We start from the raw sequence: 22,338 nt of genomic DNA, 5'->3' as shown, positions 1-22,338 counted from the left end.
TTAACTTTCAGTTCCGCTCCAGGTTCTCTTCAGCTTTTGACACTTACAAACTTTCCCCTAGATCGACACTGCCAACAGAACTTCTAGTGATAAGGGGATGTTCCCTCTTTGTGTTGTTCACCTGGGTAGCCTCTAGCCACGTGTGTTACTAAGCACTTGAAATGTGGCTAGTGTGACTGAAAAACCTATTTTTTCATGTTATTTAATTCTGAGTCATTTATATTTAAATAGTCACATGTGTCTAGTGGCTACTGAGGGCTACTGCAGTGGACAGCACAGTTCTAGAATCTCTTTCTCTAGTGAAAGAGATCTCATTTTTTCCGTTTTTTCCTCTTACCTCTCTGTTCCTTTGTAGCATCCTTGAAGGGCTCCCCATGCCTGCTTGCTGTTCATGAATGGTGTTTCCAAAGAGCTGCGTCCTCGGCTGCCCTCTAGTCCCACTGCTTTCCTTTCCTCTAGCTCTTCTCTGCAGAGCAGCTCTTCTGCCTTTAGGTCTCCGTGTAAGTGGTACCGTCTGACCACTCCATTCAAATTAGTCCCCCATGCTGTTATTTTCTATCAGATTCCCTGAATGTCTTCATGACTCTTAAGTTACAGTGGAATTATTCTCCTGGTTGGCTGCCTCTCTCCCACTAGAATGAATCGCCACTAGAGCAGTAACAGCTTATGCCCTCAGCACCCAGCACAGTGCCTGGCACATACTAGGGCCTCAGTGTTTGTTGAATGAATTAATAAAAGGGTGGTGGTATCCTCTCCCTTACTGATGACTCACTAATCCATGTCTGCAGCTCAGATCACAGTCTCCTCTACTCCAAACTTCTGTTTAACTGTCTATGAATGAACTTATTATCTTTCCCAGATTTTTTCCATTGAGGCTGTCTGCCCGATCTTGCAGTCAGAAAATTCTGTGCTGACTCCCCCCGGCTCATCAGCGCTTCTCATCAGCTGACAAAGGCAGTTCGGTGCTACCCAGAAAGGCCTCTCAAGTCATCCGTGCACTGTTGCTTTGGTTCAGGTCCACAGAACCCCACACTTGGGTGGCCTAGGAATTCCTAAGGGGGAATCCTCCTCATAGTCTCCCTGCCTAACCTGCACTTTCTTCTTCATGCAGCTCTCAGAGAAATTTTCTTAAAAAACAAATAGTCATGTCATCCCCTTATGTAAAGCTCACATTGGTTCTTCATAACCTGAAGGATAAAATCCTTCTTAGGTTCTTTTTGGTGACAGGTGAGGCCTATATGATTCGGGTTCCATGGAGTCCACCTCAACCCGAGGCCTTCCTTATGGCCCACATTCTCCCATCACACAGCACCTGTGCGGGCTGAAGGCCAGGCCTTCCTGTCTTTTCATGCTGATCTTCCTCTGTCTGCAGTGCCTGCCCCATCTGAATGGACTATCCTCTCCCAGGCACACTTTGCCATCTCCTGAGTGAAATTCCCAGAGCATTTTGTTTTGGGGGGTATCATCCATTGATCACCTAAAATATATCTATGTACCTATGTACTATATCTGACTCTCCCACCAAGCAGGAATTCTCTCAGCATGTGAAAAATACCTAATTTAACTTCCTCAAGAAAAATTTGTTTCTCTCTAGTGATTAAAAGCCTGGCTTTGACTTCAGACACACACCTAAGATTGAAACTGGATTTCCAGCTTCAATAAAAGACCTGTCAATTTACTTCATTCTGCTGAGCCTCAGTTTTATCATCCTTATAATATTTTTGTAAGGATTTAATGGGCTAATGAAAGTAAATGCCTGGACCACACTAATGAAGAAGTTGTTGGTAGCTCTTAATATTCACTCAACAAATATATGTTGCATCCCACTATTTTCAGAGTACTGTGGTATGGATGAAGATGATTATGACACGGACCTTGCCCTTAGAGAATTTATAATCCAGTGGAAGAAGTAAGACAAATATAGAAAACTATAATTTAATAGAAAATATAGTAACTACGGAGATACATGGAAAATGCTATAGGGTCTGGAGATAAGTAATTTACACTCTTTATTATGGGTTGAATTGTGTATTCCTTCAAAAAATATGTTGAAGTCCTAAGGGTCAGTACCTCACAATGTGATATTACTTGGAAACAGGGTGACTGGAGTTGCACTGGGTAAGTTAAGATGAGGCCAGACTAGTGCAGGGTGGGCCCTTCTCCAGGCCGACCTGCCTTCTGCGAAGAAGACAGCCAAGTGAAGGCACAGAGACACGAAGGAAGAATACCACGTCAAGACGGAAGGAGGGCTAGAAGGGCATGGAGAGCAGGGCTGGGGTGAGGAGCAAGCTGAGGGGCACCCAGCACTGCCACCAAGCAGCAGAAGCAGGAGGAGGCAAGGAAGGGCCCCCCAGGAAGCCTCCGAGAAAGCACGGCTCTGCCAGCACCTTAACTTCAGACTTACATTCTCCAGAATTTTGAGAAAATAAATTTCTGCTTTTTTAAGCCACCTGTTGGTAGTAATTTGTTACGGCAGCTGTACAGCGCTAATACACTCTGGCACCACATGAGCTGGTGCATAGACTGATGTGAGCACAACCTGTTAGGGGGGCAAGGGAGGCCACTGAGGCTGACCCGATCCCCAGGCCTGACATCACTTTAGAAGAGATTTGACATAAATGGCTAGAAATAATATTCAGGGTAGCTATCACCAGGTACCTGGGCAGTGACATTGGTATTCAAATGGCAAGACTTCCCATAAACCTGGGTAACAGAATTTCAGAAGTTTCCACATACGACATCTATGTAAGAATTACAATAAAAAACGACAAAACATGAACATGAACGTATCACTAATACTATTAGTGAAATTCATTTTCAAATTTATATATAAGGAAATACAAACACTGTACTAACATTTAGCTGTGGCTGGACCCTTCCATTTTTTTCTTTTAAAAGAAACCGGCTGCTTTTCTCTTCTCTGGCGGGTATTGAAGGTGTTGGCTTGTACAAAAATCCCTGTAGGCTTTTCCTGCTACAAGTTCTGTTTTCTGCTAATTCCAGGGAAAGCTTTACATAACAATTCATTGAGCCCTGATGAATTTTCTGATTATTTCTTTTCCTCATCAGGATAAGAAGTGGAAGATCATTGCTTCACATGCTGGATTTTCTAACAGAAATTTCACTTATTTTACTGACCTACTTTTATCCAGACACTTGCCCTTTGAAGTAGAGTTTGGTTTGAAACTTTCTTGGGCATCATGTCCTTAAAGGTATTCATTAACCAGTTCCTTTAACTATGATTAAATCTGAAAGCCAACTTTAGATAATGATGTTAACATAAAGTAACTTTAAAAGAATCAACATTTTTTCTCTGAAAAAAGCATGTGTAGCCTCATCTCCTGGCACACTCTTAAATATACTCTGAATTGCAATGACACCAAAACTCTTGATTTCCTCTAAATTATTAGCTTTTCCTCAAACACCTGACTCCTTCCCTCCCTTGGTCTTTGCACGTGTAGTCCTTTCTACCTGCAGCCACCTGGCTTCTTCCGTTTAGACTTGGGACCCTCCCTGTCTTTCTTTGACTTTGAATGTTTACTCTCCTCAGCTCTGACACTAGCTCCTGTAGGACTTTACTGCACTGGTCTCATACATAGATTATCCTAATCACCACACTTTATTATTTCTATCTGTTTAACATATGTCAGTGAGAGTCCACTATGCTTCAGGAGGGCTCCACTGGGGCAAGGACTATGACCATAAAGCAGACAGCTTCTATCCCTCAGGAGTTTGTAGTAGAGTCATAGATCAGAAGAGTAAACTGGCCATTATAAGTCAGTAAGCTAAGACTCTAATCATTTATAACAATGATAATTTACTAGCATGCTTGCTTTTTCTACTGTCTTTTGAGATTCTTGAATGGCATATTCACTTTTTGAGTTGGTATCTGACATCTAAAAAGTCCTTAATAAATACAAGCTCCCATTCCTCTGCTCTTGTGTCTCTAGTACCTGGTAAAATACCTGATAAAAAGAACATGCTCGATGGATGACTGGAATGAAGACCCAGCGGACATCTATGGCTTACTGTGAATGAGCTGATCCTAAGAGCTGGTTTTGGTAAAAGGAAAATAGCAACACTGGGACCCAACAATAAAGGTAGGGTGGCTAAGAGAGGGTTTGGTCTAGGAGAAGTGGAGATGGGGCACCAAAAACACCCCATATATCCATTTGCTGACTGTGAGTTCTGTACTATATAAGGCCGACCTCAGATCCTTCCCAAGACTGACTTGCTACTGAAGGCTATGTGAAAGGAAATCTTGCTGTCGGATAAGAAATAGTTTCATGGGTACGTCACAGGTTCAGCATCATACAGAGCAAGATGCTTTCAGATATTTTGCATATTTTCTCACCATCTTTTCCCTATTTCCCCATAATAATTCCCTCTTCAGGCAAAAGAAGCTCCACAAACTCGCAGTCAAGAAAAAGCTCTAAATGAATCTGTCTTCTTCATATGGTATGTCTATATCTACAGTTGTTTAACTCATAAACCCTGTAAGCATGACTCACAATGGTATCACAAGCCAGCTCAGTTTGATCTGGGCTACTTGGTGGTTGATTGTGTCACCTAAGCCATAATCCTTACCTCTTAGTACTAAAGTCACATTTCTAGCAGGGCCAATGTACTTCATAGGAAGACTTGGAGAATATGTGCAGATAAGGCATGAGGAAAATGAAAAAAGAATAACCAGACAAAGACTCTAGCTTATCCACATTCTCCTCTGGAAAGAGAGGAGTCCTTGGTCAGGACATTAGGAGCCTGAATTCTGGTCTTGACTTTGGTATGGACCAGGAAAAATCTCTTGCCTATCTCTGACCTTAGATAGTTTCTCTATATGGAAGTAGATATTTGGACATGATAATATGTGAGTTGGTATCTGACATCTAAAAAGTCCTTAATAAATATAAGCTCCTATTCCTCTGCTCCTGTGTCCCTAGTACCTGGTAAAATACCTGATAAAAAGAACATGTTCAATTCCCACACTTACCCTTTTTTCTCAAATTGAAGATGGCTTCTAAATAAATTGAAGCTAGGAGAATACTGCAAGACAGCTCCCCACAGAGATGTGTGTTTTTCTGACATGCAAGGCCAGGTAATGATAATGATATTTCCTTCTGCAAAATCCCATGAACTATCAAACTTAAGGCTTAACAGAGAGCCATGGCTCTCTTCCATGCTGAGGGTGAAAGGTGGTGATGTAGCACTTAGTTCTGCCTTGTGCTCAAATCATTTGCTAGTATAGATATATTGGGATATACCCAGGGGTAGGGAAGGAACACATGTGTGTATGTGTATGTGTATGTGAGCTAGCACACATGTGCATGGGATCTGGACTTGTTCTGTCATGTGTTAAATAAGGAGGTGGGATGAGGTGACATTTTACCAAGAGTATTCTTTTCACATCTGCTACTCTTTCTGAACATATGCAATATATTTCTTTGGGTCTAAAAGGGTGTTTGGGTTGTTGGTGTCTCTTTCTAAATGGTCATGCTCTGTCCTCTTCCTTTGTTTCTCTACTGTGTGCTGTGCTGTGTCTTCACACTACTGCCTGTAACTTCCTGAGGGCACATGAGAGGTGCACAGGGAATGTGTGTTAAATGCACAATGGGAGACCTGTCACTTGATTCCTGGTATGGAAGAGGAGGGAAAAGGTTCTAGCACATCAGAAAGAAAAGGGGTGATGGGATATAGGAAAAGAGAAGAGAGAAAGAACTAACCCTTATAAAGACCTATTGTTTGTCAAGAACTGTGCCAGGATATTTGCACATTTAAAAAAAGAAATTCTCGAAACAATCTTATGAAGTAGATATTAATCTACATTATAGGTTAAATGTATGGGCTCAGCAAGGTTCAGTAACAGCTCAGGATGAGACAGCTAGTAAGAGCTAGTATTTAAATGAAAGTAGAGATAAGTCAAAAGGCTAGGTTCTTTAAATTATGCCAGGTGACTATACCAAGGAGAGGGACTTGAGGACAAGCACGAATCTTGAGTACAGAAAAAGCACCCTCTGTAAGGGGAGAGATGTTTACACATTTTAATATCATGCAACACTGATACTGAAATGCAATTTCCCATTAGTGTGCATAATTTATGCTTGACTACAGGAGAACTCTATTTGCAAAATGAACAGTCTGTGAAAACATGGCTCTCTTCTGTACTTCCATGTAGCTTTTATAGACCTGTGCTTAGAAGGAAAAATTCCCAACTCTTGATACCAGCCCACATGAGAATGGAAATTTCTCAGTCTGAAGAGGCTGCTCTGTCCCTTTGGGTTTGATAATCACTTGATAAAAATCACTGAAATGGCATCTGAACAGTGCTACTAGTTTCCCCCAAATCAGCTGCTTATTCTTTTGTTCTAAAATTACATAGAAATAAGCTCCATGAATTATTGCAATTTTCAATATTCTGTCACTCCCCACTAGACCATGCACTCTTTGAGGGCAGGGATTGTATCTGAAGTATCTGAAATGCCTCACTACAGTGCCTGGCACTTACTGGACAGTCAGTATATGCTTAGTTAAATGAAAGAATGAATAAGAGGTTACCAATCAATCAATAACTGATTGAATGAATGAATGAATGAATATGAATGAACGAATAAATGGGCGGCACGTGTCTCCTGCCCAATTCTCCCTGAGCAGTCTGATTTTTCATGTAACAAACAGGAGACTTTATCAACTGTGATCTGTCAGTCAATAAAATTGCTGACCAACAGCTTAAAAGTGTACTTCAGTGGAGTAAACATTTACCAGGACTGGAAATGACCAAAGAGATTAAATAAAGGATAACAACCACTGGCTGCTTTTCTGGTAATAAAGGGGCATTTGGCCTGTGGCATAGGATACAGATATGCTCTTCCTTTAAATTGTTTTATAACTGGCCAGAAAGAGGAAGCAAACAGAAATCCTAATGCAATTTGAGGGTCTCTGAGGGATTAGCAATATATGCAGAGAAAAACACCAGATTCAGTTTGATCTATAAAGATGGATGTCTGAAGATGAGTAATCCGATGAAGGGTGACAAATGATACTCAAAGCAATCCTCTTCATCCCCTGATTTCCACAGCCATGTCTCCTCCAAGTTTGCAGACAGGCAACGTAAAAATATAATGAAAATTGTTCTTTATATGGGGCTCAGTTCAATGTCAAATACAATGTCCAGTAAATACTCATCAAACAAAACTGTGGCTGTTTCTATTCATGTGATGGATGAGCAGCCAGGAAACCCTTCTGTCCACATCTTCTGCCTAGACTCTTTTTTTTTTTTACTAATTTTTACCTCTTCACCTATTTCAATCATCCCTCTCCCACCCTCCCTTACGGCAACTACCAGTTGTCTTGGCTAATTTTATGAATGAGAAAGACAGGACAGGGAAGAACTTCTTCTGTCAATCTGACCAAAAGATGCGGTTGGGATACTTTCCACATTTCTTTTGAGGCAGGATGGTTAAGTGGCAAGAACATGGGGCTGGACGCTAGGTTTCTGGGATGCAGTCAAAGCTCCTCCCCTTTCAGACCTCTGATCTTGGAGAAACCACTTACTGTCTGAGACTTCTACAAATAGGATAAATTATTTTTACCCAGCCTCCCTCACAAAATTGTTACTGGGATCAAAGGAATAATGTCCAAGAGATGTCTCTGTAAATTATAATTTAGCACTGCATAAACATAAGCTTACTACCTTCAGGATGAACAGCAAAAGAGAGAAAGAGTAAAAAAGAAAAGAAAGAAATGAATGGAGAATGAAGAATAAAAGAAAAGGAGGAGAAGGAGGAAGCTTATGGAGAGAAGGGAGCAGAGATGGAAATAAGATAGAAAATCAGAGGGATAGGGAAGGGTGTTGGGAGAGAGGGAGAAGGGTAGGAAGCAAGGAAGGACCTCAAGGTTCTGGCACATAGGCAGATAAACAAGCAAACAACCAGAACAACCACATCAAACACATGAAAGGAAATCCAGTGGAACAGCAGAACTGATCAGAGATGGGATTTAGAAAACCACATCTAGGCGGAGACCATACAGTTCTGAAAATCAATGGGAAGGCTCCATCAGATGGCCTCTCCAGAGGAGGCACGTTGACCATGAGTCGGCCTCCTCATTATAAATTTCTCAGTGACAATCTCTACTGAACTCATAATCTCTCTAGTCCATGCTCGGCTCAGAAATACACTCAACAGATTGTAATCGTCTTGTTGAGCCAGTGACGACAGCCCTCTCTGAGCCTAGTGAAGGCCTACTCATCGTTCAGATGAGAGCCTTTATGACCTCCTGGCCTGCCCGACAAGGTCAGACCCCCTATTACAGGCACTCGGGGCACCACAGGCCTCTTTGTTCCAGCACTTGGCAGAGTCACAGATTTATATTTGTTTGTGTGATTATGCGATTAATGTCTGCTTCTCCTTCCCAGACCGAGTGCAGTGTCTGGCTCATCATTATGTTCCCATCTGAATTCACTGACTGGGCACAGACAGACTCAAGCCAGCAAGGCCATCCTTAAACCGAGAAAGATACTTCAAAAAAGGGCAGCTTTCAAAGAGGCATAATGGCGCAATGTAGAGAGGAAGTTGGTGACAGGACTCTGGTTAGGAGATTTATGGTGCATAAATCTTTCAGGCAATTTGGGCAGCTAATTCCTGTGCTGCAATATGTTTGCTGTATTCATTTTTACCAGCCTAACAAACTTGCAATAGGGTGCCTTTTTAATTATTTTTTGGCTCATTCAGTATATTAACTAGTTCTTCAAAGCCACCTCAATCAACATCTTAGGTGATTAAATTATTATTAGCACTAATTATTATGAGTATTGATTAAGAGGGGCAATTTTCTAGTCGAATATTTTGCAGCACATTGTTTTGAGTATGTTTGGCTACATAATAATGAGGAGGGAGTTTATTCACAAGTTACTTTGAGTCATTTACTATACCACTTTATTAAAAAGCAGAAAGGTTTCCAGGGAAGGCATGCAGGGATAAATAATCATGTAGGCATTGAGGTATGCACAGAAATAAGGTCCATTTATAAGAAATCCCTGAACTAAATTCCCCAGTGGATTCTGCACGTCCCTCCAAGGTAAGTTCCAGCTGCCTGGCATTGAGGAGCCTCTGTGTGCAAGGCCACCGATCAGGGCAGCCCGATAGTTCTCGATAACCAGATTCCTGACCTTGTCATTTCTGGGTTTCTTTCTAGTCCTGCCGGGTAAAACAGACGCCAACATGTGGAAATACTATTCTTTTGCTTCTAATTCAGCAGTTTTCAAGGAGAGTGAAATCGCATAAGGAGGTTAGTCTGCTCTTGCTAATGTTTTTAGATGAAACTGGGTTTTAACGATGACTATAATAACAAAAACCTTCAAAACCCCAGAAATCATACTGAGCTCCACATTGTATTTCAGTGTCTTATTTAAGCCTCCCAACTGGCCAGCCTGTCATAACAAAACACATACAATTCTGAGGAGGCAGGAGAGGGTAGGTTTAAATGCCAGTCTGCCAGTTATGGGCTGTGTGATCTCAGGTACCCCCTGTAACTTCTCTAAGCCCTAGGGTCCTCATCCAGAAAGTGGGACAGTGTGCCCAAACGCAGTAATAATAATGGTCGTCAGAACCAGATGATACCCACATAAACACTTGGAAAATATCAGCTCCTACGAAATATACAATATCTATATTTTAGCATTGGATATAGAAAATATCCTATTTGAACTGTATAGTCTATATCTTTGAACTTCCTGCTTTTAAGATGGAATACTCTATATTCTTTATGTCTTACCTATTTTCTTCCTTTTAAGGAAGCCTTTCTTTTATGGAATAATGATGATAGTGGTTACCATTTATGAGTCTTTACCTGGAAAAATATGCATCTAGATTCTCAATGTCATCTCCCAAAATATTTTTTGATATTTTACTAGAAATTCCCAGTTTGAAAATATACCTGTTCTACACAAAAAAATTGGACTTAAAATTAAAAAAAAAATTTTTTTTTTTACTCTTGTTATTTCAACAGCAGATGGCGTTAGAAATCCAGACCCCGTGAGAGGATTAGAATCCCATGTATTGGTCGCCTGTACATGTTCCCTAGTTATCGGCAGCCTCAGCATGTTTTCAACACTGATACATTTTTGACAATCTTTAAAACTTGCTGTGATGACATCTCTTTTTATATTTTTGGCTCTACACATGTAAGGAAGAAAGATGACAAGGACTAGGAAAGGTTGTCTTATCGACTAAGGAAATGCAAAAAAGCAGCAGAAGCCCATAGAAAAGGGGTTAAGGGAAATGAGCTGACAGCTCAGCCAGGAGCAGAGGTGGAAACTGCAGTAACACGAGGAGAAAGGAAAAGCCAACACGCGGTGCTGAATTGGGGAAAACAGGTGATCTGGAATTATCTGCTGTTCTCACGGATTCCCAATGGGTCCCCTGAGAGGTACGCTCTAAAGGGTCGTCTTGTCTCCAAGATGGATGGAGGGGTCTGTAAAATCTCTGAGTCCTTCCAAGCAGCTAGGGTCCTTCAGCAATTGACCTGGCAGCAAAAGGAAGGCTGGGACTCTCACCCAGAGCTTTCTCACCCAAAAGGCTGGCCTGTCTTTATTGGACTACAAATCACAAGAAAAAAAAAATTTGGCAGGGAGGTGGCAGGGAAAAGTTTGATTTCTTTCAAGCATTTCTAAAAATTAGCTTGCACTTGTCTCCTTAACTTTCCTATACTCTCCCTACATAAACTGTTTAGTTGGCAGGGGAGCAAAATAAAGAAGAGTGTGACAACTGTATATATAACTTTAATACATTCTAAGGATACACAAAATCCTTTCCATTTAACCTGAGTTGGTCCTCTGTTTTAGTGAGGTCAGTTACCCTTCTGTGGTTAGCAAAGGCTCCCATGTTTTGACCAGTGGCCCCAGCAACTAACAATATGCATAAAGTTCTCTTTCAAGTTTGAAAGTCATAGAGTGCATTTCTCAGCATACCAGACCCCTCCAGTTACTTGGGAAACACTGCTTAGCATTACTTTTGCAGGTCAGAGTGCGAATGTGTGATGGAGGAAGTTGAGCAGTCACACTGATTAAGAATCCCAAAAGATGGTTGCATTTGTGAGTGTGTGGGGGTAGGGAGAACTCAAGCCACTGCCCTGAGGACCAGCTGTCTAGAGCCCTTAGGTTCCACATAGAGAAACAGTCCTAGAGTCCAGAAGCCAAACTTTTATACCTTCAAAACTCACAAAACTATAAAATGCAGGAGTTGGAAAGAATCTGAGACATTGTTTAGTTAAGTCAACCTCATCATTCTGTATGAGGTAACTGAGATCTGCTCAAAACCACCCAGTTCAGAGGTGGCAGACTTGCACGTAGAAGCCAGGTCTCTTGATTCTCAGGTCAATAATGCTTCCACTGTCTACAGTTACCATGCATTTTAGAACCAAATATCTGGGCATTTAGACAAAGAGGACTGAGTATTTTAAATCTACATTATCCTGGGTAATCAGAAGCATATTAGCTATGAAAAGGCTTCTCTCATCAAGGCAAAGAAGTTGGGATGAGAACAAGAGAGCCAATGATTCTAGTTAGGGTCATGTCCCCAGAGCGTTCCTTGGGAAAAGACACTTGTTCAGGCCCCACAGGGGAAAACCATAGGCTCCCTGAGCTCAGTGATACCAGGGTCTTAAGAGCCTGAGTGGTCTTAGAGTGTGGAGAGGGTGTCTCTTCCAACCAAACAGAGGTTCATGATTATCCCTATAGAGACAGGCCTGTTCCACCCAGAAAGAATGACAGTGATGTCACCACAGACCAGTTAACCTGAGAGGATACGTTCCTTTAGATGTATCTGTTTATAGACAAGACCACTTTTGGTTCGCCCTTGGGTAGTCACAGACTTCTGAATGTGGAAGAGATTTTTGGTTCCGGTTAATGGGACAAACCATCCATTTCATAAAGAATTCCTACCAGAATATCCAGATGGCTGCCTACCTTCTTGTTGAGTGCTACCCATAGAAGGTGATCAGCATCTTCCAGTGCAGCTATTTTATTGATGTGAAAATGCCAGTTGCTAGAAAATTCTGCCTCTATTTGTTGCTAAAAGTATGTCTGAAGATAAAACAAAGTGTATGCTCTGTACTGGATGAAAGAAAGCTATTTGCATAGCTGAAGATACTTGTTCATCTGCAGTGTTAGCTAAGGACTTCAGGGTTTTGTGCATGAATTTCTTTTTCTTCAACCTCTGCTTAGTTCCAAGTGCATTCCTCAAAATTCAATGTGTGTCAACTTCCCTGAGAATCCTACTTGGCTTCCCAGTGGTAATCACTTTTAACCATTTCAGTTTTAATTCTAGTGGTTAACAGCCATATTGCTAAAAATATGCCTATACTGGAGTATTTCTTTAAATTCTGTTTTGCTCCCAGAATTACTTCTGTTTCCTTGATGACAGTTTTTCTCTGTGCATGTGTGTTGTAATCTTTCTATCTTTTTGTGGGTTTTGTTAAAATATGGGATAATATGTGGCTATCTGTCCATATTTAAGGACGACGTAGTAGCAAGGCTGCAGTGGGCATTGCAGGTAAGGGTGAGGCTTTTTCACAGAAAGACTTCAGGTTAGATAAGCAACCCTGAAACTCTCCCAGTAACTGGCACATGGTGAAGGGCTTTGCCGTGTGGGCACAACCAGACTAGCTCACCTAAGGTTCCTCAGAGAACTCTGTTTCTTTAGAGAAGAGTCTTCACTTTCTGACCAGTGATGAGTACCTTCCTGGCAGCTGTTCTGTGATCTGGGTCGTGTAGGCCAAGGAGGGCATCTTTAGTCCTACACTCACACTCTGCTCTCAAGTCCATCGATTGTCACCATTCTGAAGTCTTGAGTGCCCTGGGTTCTGCCAGGCAGATCTGTTCCCTCCTGAGCCATCAGCCCCTCCAAGCAAGGTTGCTGCACTGTGGGGGGGGGGGCTTTCTGTGCGTGGCTTCCCTGGAAACACACTCTAGGAGATGGCAGTTGCACAGAAATGAGGGCTCTGCCTCATACGTGGCCCGCCTCCATAGGTGATCTAAGGCTGGAACTACTTTGTTCTCTTTCATCAGTTTATACCCTTCTATCTGCTTTCTGTCATCCAGATGTGTGATGAAATCATTTGGCCTTTGATGTCCCTCCCATTTCTTTTACCATTAAGAGACTGTCCCCCTTTTTATTTCATTAGCTTCCTTTTAATGGGGTCTCAGGAGAATAGGAGATTAAGATGTGGGCCACGTCTGTCAACTCGAACCTGAAGCAAGGAGCTCACACTGTTAATGGGGACATTATTCTGCCTCGTTATAACGGGCATAGCGATGGCAGATTCAGGCTGATTTAAAAAACAGTAGTAACTCAAGGCAGAGTCTCAATTAGATAGTTTTGTTGTCTCCATGGATCAAATTAATTGGAAATCTGAAGTATTTCCACTTATTTTGTGTCAAGTAAATAGCAACTTAGGTGAAAAATACATAAACATATGGCCTTTTAAAATAAAGTCATTTTTAAAACATCCTATGTAGTCACTTGTCATGAAAGCATTAAGAAGGAGAGTTTTAAAGTAACGAAATTTCCAATTTCTGCTGATTGCCTACATCCAGTGGTATAACATCTTAATGAGAAACCTTCAAAAGACCTATTGGCCTATGCAAAATGAAAAATACCTTGCCCAGCAGGCATTCAGTGTATACCACATTATCTCTCTATTTGATGGCCAGCTGGGCACACAGAACACCACTTTAGTGTTAAGGGCTTTGTAGAGAATTACTGAGCTATTCCCTCCTTAATATTCTAGCAGTGCAAAATTATTTCTACCTCAAATACTGTATTTTATTCAGAAATGTTTTATGTTAATCAATACATATATAGCAAGTGTGCAAAGCGGGTCTTCAAACTAGGCTAGAAAAAGTTTCTCAGAACACTTACACTAAGTGTCTATTCAACTTATTGAGGGTCTGATATGTACCTGCTGCATTTACAGAAAGTTGGTGAGTCCTATGCTATTCTCCCTTTGGTTGAGGAGGAAAATCATGCTGAGAGAGGGGAAGGGTTCTGTTTATGGTGAACAACAATTTGCAGAAAGGCCAAGATGCAAAACCACCAAGTCCTTGATTCCAGAGTCAGTTATCTTCCATGAGTGCAGGGAACAGAATATTTTTCATAGTGCATTATTTACTAGACAGGAGGCAAACTGCCTTATACCAGCTGGAACCATACATCATAGCCGCCAACACCATTTTTTTGGTTTTCGGAAAAGGAATCACCCTTGCGTTAGGAAGTCACGGTAAGGCCTTCACATTTCTGGCTTAATCTTAGCAAAGAATTACAATTAGTGACTGCATTGCAGAGGTCATTGCACTCACACGGAAAACAGTGAAAAATGCTAAAGAAGTGCTTATTGGCAAGCTGCGAATAAGCTTTTGTGACTAAGGAGGAAGAAAGGAAAGATTTCAAAAAACGTTTGGGAGGAAATGCCATTATTTGGCATAGCTGGAGGAAGCCTGGGTTAATGGCCAACACGTGGAATGTGGAATGACAGCCACCCAGTGCCCTACCAGGGAGAACTTCAAAGGGACAAGGAAGGTGACGAGAGACGGGGTAAGCTCAGTGTCCCCCTCCGCCGCTGTGTGACCCCCTCCTCCACAGACACCACACCGCCACTGAGCACACACGTGGGCCTCCAGCGCTATTCGGTGATTTCTAGGCTTCAAGTCAGTTTTCGTTCTTTATAATTTTTCCTAGGAAGTTCTTCACTATGTGGTTTATGGATGGCTCAAACTGTGCTTTCCTGCTCAATAAAGCTTTTTCATACCATATATTCAGGGAGTCAGTTGTATAGTGGAATCTAATTTGATTTCAAATTGAAGTTGTACTTTCTAGGTAAGCATCCTTGGGGAAATCCTTACCCTCGCTGAGAATCAAGATTGAGGGGGGAAAAAGCCTATTTTTTAAGACGATTTTGGAAATGAAATTAGAAGATAGATGGATGGATGCAGATGGAAGGAGAGAAAAAAGGAAAGAGGGAAAGCAGAGGGAGAGAGGGAGACATTCTGGCACCTACTAAGCACTCAGTAAATGTTGGTGTCTTTTCTCTTCCCTTGAAGGAATATCCACGAATTTGTACTACTTGTATCCAAACAAGTCACACAGTTTGCATATAATCTTATTAATGATGAGCTCCCTTCTTCTAACCGAGAATCCTGCCTCTGTCAGTGTTTTCCTGATATCATGATGTCCCCTCCCTTTGTTAACTCTGACGTCCTTTCCTCGGCCCTCTCCACATCCCGATTTAATGTGCGGGATTCAAAAGTGATGAGGAGGTTGGGACCAGCAGCTGAGTTTTGTGGAAGAGGCTTTTCTAAACTATGGCACTTTCCAGAAAGAGAAATTGAGGGGGCTGGTGTGGAGGGGGGCCGTCGCGAGGCTGCACAAACTCCCCTGCCGGTGCTGACTGGTGGGCATTCTCAAGTCTGACTGGACAATGTTCACGGCCTGGGGAGACCATTTCCTCTAGTGTTCCTAAATGGTCTCTTTGTCTTGAGCTTTTCGAGAGAGATACACCAGAAGTGCGAGAGCGTATCTTATTCTGGTCCTAAATTCTTTCTTTTGGAGCTGAGCATAAGCTGGTATGTAGAAAACACTTAGGTTATTATTTCATGCATTTAATAAGCATTTAAGTATGATCTTGGTAATTAAAATGCTTTTATCTAGATAGTAACCTAGTGGATAAAGCAAATTCAATGATTTGGATTGCTTCTACAAATAATTACCACCAGTGTACATAAGAATATGCCTCTCCAAAGTATAGTGAAGACACCAGTCCCTGTTTTAACAAATCCTTACTTAATATACACTAAGAACTCTCCCACCTGATAAATGAAGTCTATTATATTTAACAACAGCGACCAGTGCTACAGCAAACACACGTATAATGCATTAATACCACTATGATTATAAATAAATACATAAATATTTCAATTCTTGAAAATCACCCTGTAAGGAAATACTATTAGTATCCCCATTTTACGGATGAGGAAGCTGAGGCACAAAGAAACCAAGTAACGTGCTGTCACACAGTTGAGAAGTGTCCAGGCCTAGATTTAAACTCAGGGAGTCGGGCCAGGATCCATGATCTAGACCACCTTGCATATTATTATAGAAACAAATGCTATGAAGTACTCATTGAGAACTTCTTGTGTCTTTTCTTTTTTTAATGGAATAGAATTGCTACAATGGAGATAGTGTCCTGTTGAGAAAAAAGGCATTTAATTCTCCAGAACTAAGATCATATTTAGCCTCCCTTCCCTCTCTCTCTGATTTTTTTTCTTTTTTGTTTCCTTTTTTAAGGTGGTTCGATGTTCTTTACCTTCAAAAACAGAAGAGGAGGATGAGGAGGAGAAGGAGGTGCCCTTTTGGGGGAGGGCAGAGTTCATGGAGAGGCCACATCCCTTTTGCTCACCTTCCCATGGGTCTGGGGACACGCAGCAGGTTTCTTTAGGTGAAGGCAGGAAAGGGAACTCCACGAAAAGTGTTTATAAAGTTTATACTCTCCAGGAAGGAAAGGCTACCAGCTCCCTCCCAGTGGATGTCCCCTTAGTGGAGTTGGCTGACTTACCCTGCTGCTACCAAGGTTGCTACTGGAAAAGAGCCCTGGGGAGAAGAAGAGGTGAGCCAGGGAGAGAGGAGGCAAGCCTCCCAGTCGCAGCTGCTGAGGACAGAGGAGAGAGGGGCCTGTGGGCCTGTGAGGGGGTCCTGCAGCCGGGCAGAGTGATGAGTGCCCCAGAGGCTCTGGCAGGCTACCGCCAGGGCTTGAGGAAGAGATAGCTGAGTCTCCCGGGGGACCACAGGGCTGGAGGAATTGCCTGAGTCTTGCAGTATGTGTGCTGTTTGGCTCGTCATCCATCCAGGGTACATCACCAGAGAGCCAACAGAAAGGGCACAGCCACAGCAGAAGGGCAAGAAAATGCCATTTTCTGTTTCCTTCCTTTTGCCTCAATACTACCAGGTGAGAAATCCAAGAGAAAGGAAGATCTAGCAGGTAGTATGAGAGAGAGAGAGAGAGAGAGAGAGAGAGGCAACCATACCTCTGTCGACTCTGGAACACTTTCGTGGAACCTGAGACCTAATTATGTTGGAAGGAGGGACCAAGGTGTGACTAAAATACAAGATTGTAAAGTGGAGAGGACTAATAAATAATAAAGTTAGAGATCTGAATTGAAATGCCATTAAGGAAGGCTACTTGCCATTGGGATATAGCGTTGAACAAAGCAGAGTTGGTAACGGATATTGGAAAAATAAAATAATTGAATTTTTATACATTAACCAATTAAATGCTCTCAATTAAACCAGTTGCAATTATAAGGCAAGTAGAGGAAAATCTTAGCCCCTTCCCCCAGCACCTCCAGCTTTTGTCTAATTGGGGAAGTTAGAAATGCAAAATACTAAATCCTCTGTGTGTAAGAGAAGTGCGTCCAGCCAACATCACCATTCTCATCTCTTGTCCTACTGCCTCACACACCGAATGCCACAGCACGGAGTCAGTCAGTGGCCTTTTGGCATCTCATGCTTGCACGTGTGTTCGTGGTTTGTTTGTTTGTTTGTTTTGCTCATGCTATTTCTTCTGCCCAGAGTACCCTTCTTCCAATGTGTGTCAGGCAAATATCCACAGACCCTTCAGTTCTCAGCTCAGGAGCTGTATCTTCTCTGAAACCATCCTGACCTGCTCCCCCCTCCCTCTCTGATCACCATTCTCAGCCAGGTATCCTTCCTGGATCCTCCATTAGTCCCTTACATCTCTCTTCTGAGTGATGCTTACACTTTGGGCCAGTATGTTTGTATTCCTGCCACTCCCAATGGACAATGAGCTCTCGGAAGGGAAAGAAGACATCTCATTTGACTTGTTAAATTTAGTACCTGGCATGGTGCTTTGCATATAACAGAAACTTCTATATATTTACTAATAGAAAGAAGGCAGGTAGGCAGGCAGGAAGAAGGAAGGAAGGAAGGAAGGAAGGGAGGGAGGGAGGGAGTGGGGGGAAGGGAGGGAGGGAGGGAGTGGGGGGGAAGGGAGGAAGGGAGGGAGGGAGGAAGGAAGGGGAAGAAAAGGAAGGAAAGAGAAATTTCTTCATGTTCGAAGTGATGAGGCTAGCAGTTTAGCTTAAGAGAAAGCTCCGTATTATTTTATCTTACCCTTCCAGGGAGATGGCCCTTTGCAGAGTCACTGAAGGCTGGCGGGTTGCAGTGCTGTGTTGTGAATGACTGCAGAAAAAAAAGAAAGAGAAAACAGATAATTTACTTAGACTGTCTGCACATTCTAATTGGTCCTATTGTCAAGAAAAGGACCAATCTTGAAAGAAATACAGGAGAGATTAAATGAGTGTTCTCTGCTAGTAAGGAAAATCACCCACCAAAATACAGCACTCTACCAGATAAGGGGTCAATATTTCCTTATAATTTGATTTCAACATGTATTGTTCAAAAATAAGCTTTAAATGACAGGGAGACATGAAAAGAAACAAATCTATTTGGAAGAGGTAACTATTTTTTTTCCTTTGGAATAAGACAACATAAAGCATAAAAATGTAAATTTCATTACGATGCAATGTATTTTTTAAATGCAAAACATTGCTTTCTAAAATAATTTTATAGAGTGAATTTGCAAATTGGAACAGTATTTAGTATAAATTTATTATTTAAATATGTAGCACTTAACTTGTAAAATTGGTCAATAATAATTCAGTTGTGGGATGAACACAAAAACTTGACAAACAGGACTTCAGTTACATATCAACCTTAGAATTTAATGTAATTTTATCATTTGCTTTGGTTGTATGGTAATAAGACTGATTTTATGGCTAGGTAGTTGCAATAAAAATTATAATATCTAATACTCATTGAGCACTTCTATTCCTTAGTCACTTGTCTAAGTTCATATGTTTACATCTTTTCTCAGAACCCTGTGAGGTATGTACTGTCCCATTTAACAGATGAGGAAATTGAGATACACAGAGGTTTAGAAACTTGCCCAAAGTCAAGTCACATGGTAAATAGTTGTGCCTGCAATGGCATCTACATTGATTCTAGAGCCATTTATTTTAACTGTCATGTTATTATTATTTTGGTGTTTCATGATGTTACTTCCTCTGAAGATATAACTTATTTAAGTAATGTTTTGTGGTTGGAAATTTGGGTTATTTCTACTGTTTCAATATTATAAACAATGTTAAAATGAAACTATTGATACCAATTACCTTTTCTTATTTGACAATTTCCTCTAAATGTAGTCCCCCAAATGGAGACATAAATTAGGTTCCTGATTTATGTTATTAATTACTTTTCAAAAGCTTTATACTATTTTATTACCTCTAAATATATATACATATTTAAAATATACCAGTTTCACTATAATCTTGTAAGCACTGACATTATAATCTTTTAAACTTTGATAATCTAATAGGTGCAAAATAATACTTTAGATTTATGAGTATTTCTTATTTTATTAAGAAGAATGACCATTTTTTCTACTTGCTTATTTGCTAATTGTATTCCTTCTGCTTAACCTGTTTAATCCCTTTCTTTGCCATTTGTCTTCCATCAGCATAGAAGTACACAGGGCTCTTCTAAGATAAAGGTCAACGATGCTCACTAACCAAGATTAACGAGCCACTGGAATTCCTGAGAGCGTCTTCACATTGTCTAGCCCGCATGACTGAGTACTACTCAGTAATCTCACTTTACCTATCACACTACCTTGAACAGATTGCTTTATTATTCTACCTAAACTATTCCAATAATGTCCCTTTTAAAGTTTTAGTGACACTTAAATTCAAAAGGTACCATGAAGCACTGATAGAACTTGTCTACTATGTGCCACATGCAAAGTCAACCAGTTTCTCCTAGTGTGTAAATTCGGAACAAACAGAGACTTTTACCACATATAATTACCCTTTTACTCTACTGAGACAATATAGTGAATTGTCTGGCTGTCCAGACCATGGACAGAGGGAATTTTTGTTATTCTCTGATACTAACATCTAAGCAGTACTTGTATGGGTATTGAGTTACTTGATAGTGATAATAACCAGTATTAAAAAAAAACACCAGGCATCTTCCCCTTGGGACCAAGCAGGTTCCATCCTTTCCATATCACTGGCTGCACAGACAGCGTGTTTGACCAGTTGTGCCATGACTAATCAATTACAGTAACCAGTGCCTGGCTTAGGCAGAGAGGCCAGCCGATACAATTCTGAGAACCACAGTGGAAGAACCAAGGGGGGAAAGCACAGCTAAAAGTTAAAGCCATCAACACTGAGAGCCACAGGCTTGGAGTGTCTTTGTCTTCAAAAACCCTATCAACCAAGGGCTAGCATCCTCCTTTTATCTATCCTTGTTCCAGACCCTGGCAGACATCTCCTCTGTGAGGCATTCTACGCTATGCTTTCCCACCTCCGCAGAAAAGATGATGCACTGCTCTGTGCCCCATTCCACCTTTTCTGCACATCCAATATAGCACCCAGGCTGAGAATCACTATCATTTATTTACATGCCCATTTTTTCTACCAAGTCATGTGTGCTTTCAGAGCAAGGGGGAGCACTTACCCATCTGTACATTCTTAGCCCAGGGTTGGCCCATGGGATATGCTGCATAAACATCTTTTTGAGTGATGAGTACCTTGGGTTGAGCGCCATCTATCTGTAAGGCCCTATACCTTATCTCTTTTAAACTTTGTAACAATATTGAGAACCAGCTATTATGCCCATTTTTGAAGGAAATTGAGGATCAAGAGTAAAACCATGTTTGCTGGCTCCAAAGTGCTTGTTCTTTTGAGACAAACCATGTTCTCCTATAGAAAAGCGAAATCAAAGCTTTGTGATAAGCTCACTTAGAGGAACTAATGTATTCTGTTAGGACATGCTGGACTCCACTGAAGATCTTTGACAATTTGTTTTTTTTTTTTTGCATAAACTAGCACCTATTATTTCACCATGTATGTTCAACCTCATGTCAGTGGCTTTTGAAGTTCATTTTAAAATGAACATCTTTTAATAAAGGGACTAGCCACACCATCTCATTAGTGAGCCCTGAACATTAATAGGAGAATATTTGACAATGAGTAGTGGGTGGGTAGGATGAGGACCATCTCACAGCAACTGGGGGAGAAGTCCCTGTCAGCTGGTAGGAAACCTGTGGCACTAACTCTATACTTAGGCAGCTTGGCTGTGATGCCAGATGAGGCAACTGTGGAGGTAAACTGTGCCAAGCTTTTTTTAAGACTCAGCAGCTCTATTGCCTTTCTAAATCATGCTGACATTGAATAAAATTGACCAGAGGACAGTTGAATCTCTTTTCCAAAACTCTGATTTTCCAAGTGAAAGGCTCTTTACCTGTTGCCTAAGGAAATGACATTTTATGGTGGTGGAAGATGCATTCCTATCGCTGCATTAAATTAAAATTTTGAGCATCTGAACTGAAATCACTTTATTAAACATGGAACACAAAGAACTAGCTGGTGGTGATAAATGGCTTTTTAATTTCCTCCTTCTGTGAAGCAATTAGAGACAGGATAACTGGTGTTCCCAATATGTTGTAACATCAAAACTGCATTATTTTATGGTGAGCACAAAGAGATTTTTGTGTCTTTTCTTAATAGACTGATAACAATACACTAATTTAATGTGCCTTGTAAAGCCCCAACCATCATTGAAATACTTCCTTATGTTTTTTCAATATTGTTCCATTCCATTCACATTTCTGAAGAACTTATTTAACTCATCATCTTTCTCCTGAATACCTGTATCAATTATTTACCTGATTTCTCTTAGTATTTTTTTTCTTTTCTTTTCCTGTCTACTTTCCTTCTCTTTATGTACATGCATTAAGTTGATCCTACGCTTAAAAAGAAGGGTATGACTTGCATATCAACCATACCTCAAGCGCAACATAATTGAAAACACCATGACCTATCCTCATGACACTGGATATTCCTCCAGTTGTGTCATGAATTGACTTGTCTAATGATTTATATCTTCTGGTTACATCTAACAAGTATTTATTGGGCTCTTACTGTAGCAGGGATTGTGTCAGATGCCTGGGATGACTCTTTGGTTCTTTAGTAGTGGAATACTCAATAAATACCTGGTAACAAAGAAGATGGTGAAATCAAATAAACCATTTGGCCCCTTTTCATATGGATAACATTTTTCCATAAGTATCTAGGTATTTTTGAAAGGCAAACTATTTAAGCTGTCTCTGGAAGGAAGTGTAAGTATTTTAAATGGTGAGGAACAGAAAGAGGACTTCCTGAAAAGCTAGAGGAGTATGATCAAGGTCACGGAAGGTCAAAAGTATGTG

General features: G+C 41.0%; 1 protein-coding gene across 17 annotated transcripts in view; it reads right to left on the bottom strand.

Annotated features, from left to right (window-relative positions):
• DLG2 (discs large MAGUK scaffold protein 2) overlaps positions 1-22,338 on the bottom strand; it is a 1,919,888-nt gene that overhangs the window by 340,504 nt on the left and 1,557,046 nt on the right. For all 17 annotated transcript variants that reach the window (XM_057507175.1, XM_057507177.1, XM_057507176.1 and 14 more), the window contains one exon: positions 18,177-18,245. In XM_057507175.1, the coding sequence (XP_057363158.1) occupies positions 18,177-18,245 (69 nt within the window). The remainder of the gene's footprint in view (positions 1-18,176; positions 18,246-22,338) is intronic.

This window comes from Manis pentadactyla, chromosome 9, assembly GCF_030020395.1.
Source record: "Manis pentadactyla isolate mManPen7 chromosome 9, mManPen7.hap1, whole genome shotgun sequence".
Classification (NCBI taxonomy): Eukaryota; Metazoa; Chordata; class Mammalia; order Pholidota; family Manidae; genus Manis; species Manis pentadactyla.
Note: the sequence above shows the minus strand (reverse complement) of the source record. Positions and strands in the feature narration are given on the sequence as shown.